This window comes from Trachymyrmex septentrionalis, unplaced genomic scaffold (genome assembly GCF_001594115.1).
Source record: "Trachymyrmex septentrionalis isolate Tsep2-gDNA-1 unplaced genomic scaffold, Tsep1.0 scaffold36, whole genome shotgun sequence".
NCBI classification, from domain to species: Eukaryota; Metazoa; Arthropoda; class Insecta; order Hymenoptera; family Formicidae; genus Trachymyrmex; species Trachymyrmex septentrionalis.
The window spans coordinates 997048-1007473 of NW_017305525.1; the positions used below are offsets into that span (position 1 = coordinate 997048).

Below are 10426 nucleotides of genomic sequence, written 5' to 3' on the forward strand. Positions count from 1 at the left end.
CATAATATAATTTTCAATTTAGATATTGTTAATGATTGTGAACGCAATAACAGCTAACAAACTATGACGAAGAAGTTTTCCACAATAAACAATTAAGCTCTTAAGAGCTGCTTATTTCATCTTCAGATAAACTATATGATTATTTATCTATTAAATAAAGAGTAAAAGAGTAAGAGCATAAGAGAATAAAAGAGTAAGACAGTGAGCTAAAGTTTATTGAAAGGTGGAACAACCCAATCTAAGTTTTAAGCCATAAGAAATTGCCTAATCATAATCAATTATTCTTCTCATATTCGACTGTGATTGGTTAATTTCTTACGGCTTAAGACTTCAAATTTAAGTAATGGCTTATTGTAGAAAGCCTATAATAGAAACCAAACAACATTATATGTATACATAAATAACCAATAATCATTGTTACAAATCTTATCAAAAGGCAATATTCTGTTGCAATTTATTTTCAAATCTAAAAACTGATTCAACTGAGGAATAACTGCACCTAATTTTTTATTTTATGCTGTTGTTTTTCAAAACTAAATTAATTTTGATACCTTTGATAAATTCATAAACAACCTTCTTTGTTTAAACTTATCAGAAGGCAATCGTGGATGCAAATTTAATATGGTGAAAAAAAAAATGAATTTGGTCACTTGCTTTATACTTAGTGCATAAGATTAGTGCATAAAAGCTGCTGTAAAAATTGGCAAGGATAAATGTAAAAACATGAATATTTTAAACAATTAAGGCCTAGTTGCACCAACATTACTTTGATTTTAAACGAAATTTAAAACTCTATCTTGTTTTAAAATCAAAAAGAGACAGGAACAAAGAGAGTTTTAAGCCTTGCTTAAAATTAAAGTAACGTTGGTGCAACCCAGACCTAAATACTCAAAAATAACATTGTCATATTTATGATGTAAGAATACAAGGTATATCATTGCACACAATGGTGATAGCAATACTGGAAACAACCAATCAAATTTTGGCCACAATTCACTCTCTTACTGCGTATCCTCGGGAATTATACACCTTGTCTTCTTATATCATAGTCATATTATTTAATAAAGTATACATATATTATTTCATTGTCAAAGTTGATTATGGATGCTTTCCATTTTGTAACATAGGTCAATCCAAGTTATTCTATCTATTATTCTCTGCATTAGAAATTAAGTGGAAAACACTATATTATGCCATTTCATTTAGATACTCTATATAATGCAGCTTAGTGAACTAATCTGGAATACCTTTCATTCAGTGATATAAGTCAATACAAATGTCATTCTATTTTTCTTTGCATTCCATAAGTAATAAAAACAGAATGATAGTTCTCAATTTATGATAATCACTAAATGAAGGAATCCTAATATAGTGCGAGTGACTGAATTCACGAGTTTATTCTTTTCTGTACTATCCATTGAAACAAGTTGGTTTTATACATTTATGTGTTTGTTAGTATTCTTATTTGATTTAATTCCAACTTAACTAATGTAACATAAATATAGATACTCTTTACATTTCAACAATACAAATTATTTTAATGAATAATAGCAAATTCAATTAAATGCATTATGGTTTATTGGTATTAAAGCTGTTGTATATTGACTTAATGAGTGTAAAAATAAAATGTAAATATTTTGAATCATAAAGTACACGTTTTATTTTACAGCGCAATAAAATGTATCAAGGATTTTACTCATTTCTGTGTTTATATCAAACACACATCCTTGTATGTGATTTATTGGTTTTAATATGCATCAGTATGCACTGAATGTGTCCAATCAAAATCGTTATAAATTGTAACAATATTCTTTCCCCCTCTTTCTCTCTTCTAAACTAATTCTACATGTAAACAGGGCAAGCAAAAACTGATCTGCAACAATCGACGTCATAATGAGGTCTTCATTCAAAAATGAAGTTCTCTCTTTGTCAATAATTAATCGTAACATAAGATAATTCGAATCTATAATTTATTTCGTTGACTTCGTATGTACCTGATACATCGCACGTATTGCAGATGTATTATGGGCGCCTTGAGAAACGATCGTTTCAGATTACAGCTAACGAGATTCCGCACGAATTCCATGGTTGCCCGAGAATTATCACCGACACCTGATGAGATTTACGTCGCAGGATGGAAAACTGCGGTCGACGGTTGCTGCGTTGACATCTCTACTAATTTTTAGAGATCATTTCAGAATATACCGGAGGTTATACTGTTTATATCGCCGACGGTGATGGCAGAGAGAGGAGGGAGGAGGGGAAAGTAATAAAAAAATTTTTTTTAATCAGATATGAAAGAAAGAAGAGTTTGCATATGTTGCATCGAATACATACATTGTTTGCATACAATACATTTTGAGCCGGTTTCACTAACGTCAAATCGTATTCGTTATTTAGTAAAATTGTTTGATTAATTTTACTAAATAGCGAATACGATTGGTCAATTTCACGCTGATCAAGTAATTGGCATTGGTGAAACTGGCCTTCTGTATTTAATTTAAATTATTTAATTTATATATATAATCATTAAATAATTTAAATAAAAATCTCATTAAATAATCGTATTAAATTAATTTAGATCTGTTCAAGTTGTGTGCATTTTTTACACACAAAATTCTTGTTTTTTTTTCTAACTTCGATAAATATTTATCTCGCATTAAGTGCAACATCTTTTTTTTTAAATTTCAAGCAACGCGAACAAATTTTTTAATATTAGTCACATTCAGCATATTCAGGATACGGTCCAAATGGCGCTACAAATGCTTCAAAGTTTTGATTGACCAATCGAAAGAAAGAACTTTACTAATTGACCAATCAAAAAATGCTTTGAAGCATTTATAATATCAAGTGAGTCGTAAAGGTGCTTTTTCATGAGCGTCAGATGACGCGCGTCAAGACGATTTGTGACATCATATTAAGGGAGGAGCATAGACTCTCATATAATGCATAACACATAATGCATAAGAAAATGTACCAATCAAAGTCCTTCGTTTCCTTCCTTTTCATAAAATAAAAAACTCTGATTAGTTAGATTTCTTATGTCTTATATATTAACTGTTATGTAAAAATCTATACTTCCCGCTTTTAACGGCTGTGTTCCAAAATTGATTATCAGCGCTACAGGAATGTCATAAAAACATGCTACCATAGATATACAAGTAAGATGTGTTCGGCAATGTAAATCTGAGATGTGAGCTAGCCAAAGAGTAAAGAGAAACAAGAGAGAATGTTTGGTTGTAAGCAAACAGACGGAAGTGACTATATATACTAACATAAAAAGTGGACGCTTAAGATTGCTGCCATGACGTAATCCGTCCACGGATTTAACTACCCCTACTATTGATACATTCCCTCCTATTTCTCTTTATTCTTTGGAGCTAGCAGAGAGCGAGCTTGATCACGTGATCTTCGAGCAATCTGAGTGCCAAGAATTAATTCCGAATGATACAGAGCTGTAAACTGTCCTTTAAGGTTAGATTATAAAATAAAATTGTTTATTTTTTGAAATAAATAAAGAATACCCTATTAATTAAAAATTTCTCTTTCGCTTTACTAAAAACTGATAATAGTCTTATATGCTAAAAATAAATCGTTACACATGAATGTAACAGCTCAGATGCAAGGTGTGTTTTCTTAAAAGAAAATACATTGCAAAATAAATTTCAGCAATTTGAAATTTATAAATTATATCACTTAATTTATATTCGTTAGAGTCTTTAATATATTAATACAGTTTGATTTTATTTCATTCTATATGTGTAACACATAAGCTTTGATTTGAGAAACAAATTAGCAAATTCGAAAAGGCTCCGATTACACACAGTACATATTGCACACATGCGTCGCTAATTTAAAAATAAAATATTCTCATTGGTAAAAGCAGTAAAAAATTACTAGGCACCAGCTGATATGAGTGGTGTGTGCAATCGGGATGTAGGCAAACGGGATTCTCTCAAATTTTTTTGTTTCTAAATACGTAACCTCAAATTTATAAAGAGACAAAGAATTAAAATCTAAAACACAAGTGCAAGGTTCACGAAACGTTGACAAGAATGGATCTGGACTCGGAGGAAACCCGCGAAACGCATAATCTTTAAATGGGTATATATATTTATTACTTCTTTTAATATAAACAGAAAATTATTTTTAATTGCACATGTTGAATTAACTTTGCCTCACACAAAATCCTATTTTTATGCGCTGGAAATACAATTAATATTATAATACATATATCAATTTTCAAATAAAGCGCTAAAATGTCTCCAGACAAGATGGCCGACCCTCTCACCACCCCGCCGCGCGAATCTTAGTCTTCTCGCCCATAAGCTGGCTTTACGTTCCGTCCAAATATTCATATGTTCATGCCTTAACTTTCGAGATAAATCGCGCGCGAGCGTTGACAACTTCGCGCCGTGCGACGTGGCACGTCCACCAATAGAATCGCTGGATGAGGTGCACTGGTGATGTAGCGCCATATCGCACCATCGTGGTCGGCAAACTTCAAGCAATCGAATTGCGTTGTCGCGTCCCTCGGCACGCTTAACCGTGTACCAGAACGAAGTTTCGCCACTGTTCTCTTTCGCCGACGCTCAGGTCGTGCTGATCATGCCAAGTGTCTACAGAAGATCACGCGAATCACGTCGCGGATGGTACGCACGCACTTAAGAACCAGGCGGTCGGTACCACGGTTTGTAAAAGCTCGTGTGAACACTGCGAGCACATCTCTGTGAAAGACGATCCACCGCGCGGCGGCGGCGGCTCGTCGTCGGATATATTTGCTTTGTTGATATTTTGAGTGTCACAGGCCCTGCGGCGCCTATGCATATCTCCAGGTAATGTTTGATCATGTCTCATTCCCCTTTCCCGCCACGGCGTTTCTCGATTCCGCCAGCACTTCGTCAGTTCCCGTTTTCGCGAAAAACTTGTTTACGTTGTGGCTTGTATACGTGCACGGCGAACGCACATAACCTCTAAATCGACGGGCGCCAACGGTTGTCTATTTCTCCGATAATTACTATGCTCATTAATTTGTCGATATATTGTCGAGTAATTTATACTTAATTTTACTTTATCTCGCTTACGTTTTATTCGTCCATTTGTGAACCAAGTCTTGAACTTCCATTCTGGTGTTCTCTCCAAATACGTTACTAAATTAATAAAAAGACTTCTACAATTTTCACGAATTATTTTAATCTAACGTTTACATCAAGTCCTAGACACAATGCAAGGCAATAGCGACAAGAACAGCGACAGGAATAGTATAGAAATAAGTGATATATTATTGTCGCTTCCCATCGCACAATGCTGCGAAAGAAATAAGTCCGATCTGATCGTGTATAGACTACAGTATATTTTTCGATCTGCTTCAAGATTATAGCACATATAAACAAAATAAAAACTCTTAACGTTGATTGGTAGGCTATAAAGCGATAGACACAGATTTTTTCAACCTGTTGGAAATTTATCGCTATTCTGTATTTTTACATTTGCATTTATTGTGGATTGATATATGTATTATCCAAATGTTGGATTCCTCTGTTTCTGTCGCTAGTGTTATTTGTTTGCTATCACTGTTGCCTAGCATTTTGTTTAAGGCTTCATAATTGTTTTTTATCATGTTTTTCATTTAGCAAAAGATAATTCTCATTTGTTTTTATTTTTTATTTACAGTACAATTCAGATAATTCTTATCAACTCAGTTACTTCTAATTTGTTAGAACACAGTTGAATACATGATCCTTTTTATTCTAACAATTTAATTGAATTTTTACCTACGATCTACACAAGCTTGAGATCATATATTCTATTAAGTTAACTAATATTAAAAGTGAGATTATATAAACTTGTATTATGTGATAATTAAGTAAGCAAGTAGTGATATCATTATCTGAATATAAAATACATAACTTTAGATTTGGTATCATTTATGTAAGAGAATGGAAAGCGATTATTATTGTGTTGATGCTTTTGCCTTATATATAACATATAAAATATATCAAGATGTGAATTATATTTTTCTAAAATATCAAGAATATTAGCAACATTTATGTTAACATTAATTTGATATCACATTTAATTTTTTAAATAAATTATATAGGCTATAAATATGTTGTATAAATTTTTATAAATTAACTTATACAAAGTAATTCAAAATGTCGTACAATGGGTGCATTCTGAGTTAGCATGAAGCACATGATATATCATTTTATCCTTCTTTATTATTTGGTGAACAATAAGGATAAATGATGCATTATGCACTTCATGCAAAACTTGGAACGCACCCAATAATATATCTTATAGTTTCATAGAAATCTGTGTAAATTAAAAGCTTATTTCATCTTTAAATGTTATCCATTTGTTATATTTTCTGAAAGCAAGATCAAACATAGTATATATGTAAGATAAACTTTGTGAAGAAAACAATTGGTGAAAATATCAATTATCTCCTGTATTATGTATCTTTTTGAACTGAGTTATATCTTATAGAGCTTTACATAGATAAATGTTATTGCATTACAGAATTTGGACCGTGTTCTAGAATACATTAAAGATAAAAATATTTGATTACACTTGGTTGATTTACTAAATAACCACTATGGCTGAAATAATATATCCGCAAGGATGCAGATCAGTCACTGAAGATTTAGGTCCAGATGAATTAATTAGGAGACTTAAGGTACAATTAGATAACATGCTTTTTGTGATAAATAATGCATTATATATATATAATAGTATAGTTAAAATATAATAGTTAAGGTTGTTGTCAATTTAATGCTCGCAATGCTCTTGAAATCATTTCATTCTTATTAAACAAAAACAAATATTAAAGGAAAAATGATTTTTACAAGTATTGCGAGCATCAAATGGAATGTATTCTAAAATATAACAAATGTATAGACACTAGCACACACGTTGCAAGCTATGGGACAAGATGAAGGAATGTATCAGCAATACATACCACTGGCATTACATTTGGCAGAAGAGCATTTCCTGATGCATCAGAGCAAAGATGTACAACTACTAATTGCTTGCTGCATTGCAGATGTCTTAAGAGTTTATGCGCCAGAGGCTCCTTATAAAGATGCTGATCAGGTAAATATTTGAGTTATAATTGTAACAATTTATCAAATACTATTAATAGTCTTTATTAATATAGATTGACTTAATTAAAGATCATCAATTAAATCAGGCAGTTTTTAATTACTAATTCTAACATAACTTTTTAGGTCAAAACAATATTTCTGTTTCTTATTAAACAACTGGCAGGGTTAAAAGATCCTAAAGATCCTGCTTTTAAACGGTATTTCTATCTTCTTGAGAATTTAGCTTATGTCAAGTCATTTAATATGTGTTTTGAGCTTGAAGATTGCCAAGAGATTTTTTGCGCATTATTTTCTCTTATGTTCAGAATTGTGAAGTAAGTATATCTCAAGGTGAAAAAAAGATTATTAAAATTTCTGCAATATGATGCGATTAATATAACTTATTTTTAGTGATGAACATTCTGGTAAAGTTAAAAGCTTCATGCTGGACGTTTTATGCCCACTCATTACCGAATCGGACATTGTCAGTAACGAACTTCTGGATATTATACTCATGAACATTGTAGAACCAAACAAATCACAGAAAAAGAACGCATATTTACTTGCTAAAGAGCTAGTAATCAAATGTAGCGATACATTAGAACCATACATTCAAGCGGTAAGTAATGAATGTTAATTCCTTTCAAAAAATAAATACCGATTTTCACTTTATATAACATGCTAAAACTACAATGTTTTATAGTTTTTCAATCATGTCTTAATATTGGGAAAGGAGGAGAAGAGTTTGCAAATTTGCAAAAAGGTATACGATCTTATTTATGAGTTAAATCACATTTGTCCGAGTGTCTTGCTGTCCGTCCTCCCGCAACTAGAATGTAAATTAAAATCCTCCTCTGAGAATGAAAGATTGGGCGCTGTAGCGTTACTGGCAAGAATGTTCTCTGAAAAGGGCTCGCAATTAGCCGTACAGCATACGCAATTATGGAGGGCATTTTTGGGACGATTTAACGATATTAGTGTGGCCATTCGCATTAAGTGTGTGCAGTATTCAATGCATTTTTTGCTAAATCATCCTGAATTGAGAAAGGATATTACAGATACTTTGAAACTGAGGCAACACGATGCTGATGAAAGTGTCCGTTATGAAGTCGTTATGGCTATCGTGACGACTGCTAGACGAGATTTCGAAGTTGTGTCGGACAGTGAGGATCTACTCGAATTTGTCAAAGAAAGGACTTTGGACAAAAAGGTAGAATATTAAAGTTAACAAAGTTATTTAAGTTTGAATTTAATGTTTATAGATTTGAATTCTCTAATAATTATCTTTCTAGTTTAAAATACGGAAAGAGGCAATGTCTGGCTTAGCTATGATATACAAGAAACATCTGAACGATGCTGACGTACCACAGGCCACAAAGAAGGCGGTTATTTGGATAAAAGATAAAATATTACATGGTTATTACATGGCGGGCATGGAAGATAGATTGTTGGTGGAAAGATTGCTAAATACATGCTTAGTACCTTATCAGTTACAAGCTGAAGAGAGAATGAAAAAATTGTACCATCTCTTAGGTACAATTGACGATCACGCTTCTAAAGCTTTCGTGGAACTTCAGAAACATCAACTTGCGTACGTTATACATTAATTATATGTTTCAATTTATTTTATTTATTTTCAAGTTATTGCACAAAGATATCTTCGTTCTACAATACAAATTAATTTTTTTATATGTATTTATATGTATTTTTTATATATATTTAGAGTACGAAGGGCAGTAGTTGAATGGATAGAGGTTGCAAAAAAAACAGACGCAAAAAATGAACTAATGGCAAAAGTTCATCAGATATCACGTTTCCTACCAGATCCTATGAAAGTACAGGAGTTTCTTCAAAAGTTTAGCACTCATATGAAGAGAGATACCAGATTATTACAGGAAATGGAAACGATTGTGCAACCAAATGTTTCCTGTAAGGAATGCGCTGAAACTATAACTAAGGTTCTCAAAAAATTAGGGCAGCCCGTTATGACTAATCTATACTATAATACAATTAAGATGCTGCTCGAAAGAGTAAGCTCTGTCATGATTGATGAAGAAGCAATTCGGGTAAGTCGTCTTTTAGGATCTATTTTATATATTTTTTTTTATTTATGAAGAAATGTTTAATAATCATATATGTGTGCAAATTAGGTTTTGATCGGATACGTCTTAGACTGTTTGAAAGGAGGTAATGTGATAGAAGAAGTTGGTCTTAATCCAAATAATGCCGGGGAAAAAGGATTGAGATTACTAGTGGTAACTCAACAATTCAATATCCTAAAAATAATTGAATATATACATTAATATAAATTTTTCATACATTAAGAGATTAAAATTTTGTAATTAAAAGCACAAGTATGTTATCTATATATACATTTGAAATATTTCAGATGCTTTCATTTGTATTCGGTCCACATTTCCTGCATAATGATATCTTGATGCAACTTGTTAATTTGCTTGAATTGGAGGATGAGATGGTAGCACCATTAGTTCTCTCTATCTTTACGTTCCTGGGAAAATATAAACCTCTATGTGATGTAGCACCGGACATTATGAATCTTATGGTACCGATCTGCAAGAATTTCGCCGAGACGGGAACACCGAAACAGGCAAAGCAAGCTGTGAGATGTCTGTTCGTCAACATGACCAATATTCACGATACTATTTTCCCGGAGATCATCGAGAGAATTAAGAACACGCTGACGCCGACATCGGAGTATTATCGAACGTCTATAGTCACATTAGGTCACATAGCATATAATTTGCCAGACAAATATCAAGTACAAATAAAAAATATGGTGTCCAGAAAAGTAAGTGCAATAAAGTTATAATATTAACAAATTACAATGAACTTTCTAGTTTCTAATGCTTTGTTGTATACAATATGATCTTTACTCATGCAGATAGTTAAAGAATTATTAGTGAAGGAAAGCAGCGAGCAAAGCTCCGAAATTATTGATGGAGATTGGTGCAGAGAGGATCAATTACCCGAAGAGACACGATGCAGATTGGAAGGTTTGAAGTGTATGGCGCGTTGGTTATTAGGATTGAAGACTGACGTATTGTCAGCGCAAAAGACGTTCAGAATGCTGAATGCTTTCATGGTGAACAAAGGTGACTTGTTGTCTCAGGGACGCTTGAGTAAAGCTGAAATGAGTTGGTTAAGATTGCAAGCTGGTTGCTCAATGTTGAAAATATGCGAACAGAAGGGTGTTGGTGATCAATTCACTGCAGAACAGTTTTACAATCTTTCGCAACTTATGGTGGTATGTTCAATATAAATCTGTTTTTATGTGATATATAATGTGATAAATGATGAATGAGATTCATATATATATATAT

The 10426-nt window shown here is 32.5% G+C and overlaps 2 protein-coding genes across 5 annotated transcripts in view; one reads left to right on the forward strand and one right to left on the reverse strand.

Moving 5' to 3' along the window:
• The window catches only part of LOC108750335 (polymerase delta-interacting protein 2), a 4490-nt gene extending 2097 nt beyond the window's left edge, over positions 1-2393 (reverse strand). The window contains exons 1-2 of one of the 2 annotated variants that reach the window (XM_018489724.1): positions 2338-2393; positions 1995-2216 (exon numbers count right to left, since the gene is read on the reverse strand). In XM_018489724.1, the coding sequence (XP_018345226.1) occupies positions 1995-2086 (92 nt within the window). In that variant the 5' untranslated portion in view covers positions 2087-2216; positions 2338-2393. Of the gene's footprint in view, positions 1-1994; positions 2266-2337 lie in introns of those variants that run through there. The other variant, XM_018489723.1, reaches the window with a different exon arrangement.
• Positions 2394-4500: 2107 nt separating this feature from the next.
• LOC108750349 (sister chromatid cohesion protein PDS5 homolog B) overlaps positions 4501-10426 on the forward strand; it is an 8257-nt gene continuing 2331 nt past the window's right edge. For all 3 annotated transcript variants that reach the window (XM_018489745.1, XM_018489742.1, XM_018489744.1), the window contains exons 1-11: positions 4501-4835; positions 6523-6679; positions 6901-7095; positions 7230-7420; positions 7497-7704; positions 7789-8295; positions 8378-8676; positions 8809-9151; positions 9236-9340; positions 9475-9894; positions 9988-10350. In XM_018489745.1, the coding sequence (XP_018345247.1) occupies positions 6599-6679; positions 6901-7095; positions 7230-7420; positions 7497-7704; positions 7789-8295; positions 8378-8676; positions 8809-9151; positions 9236-9340; positions 9475-9894; positions 9988-10350 (2712 nt within the window). In that variant the 5' untranslated portion in view covers positions 4501-4835; positions 6523-6598. The remainder of the gene's footprint in view (positions 4836-6522; positions 6680-6900; positions 7096-7229; positions 7421-7496; positions 7705-7788; positions 8296-8377; positions 8677-8808; positions 9152-9235; positions 9341-9474; positions 9895-9987; positions 10351-10426) is intronic.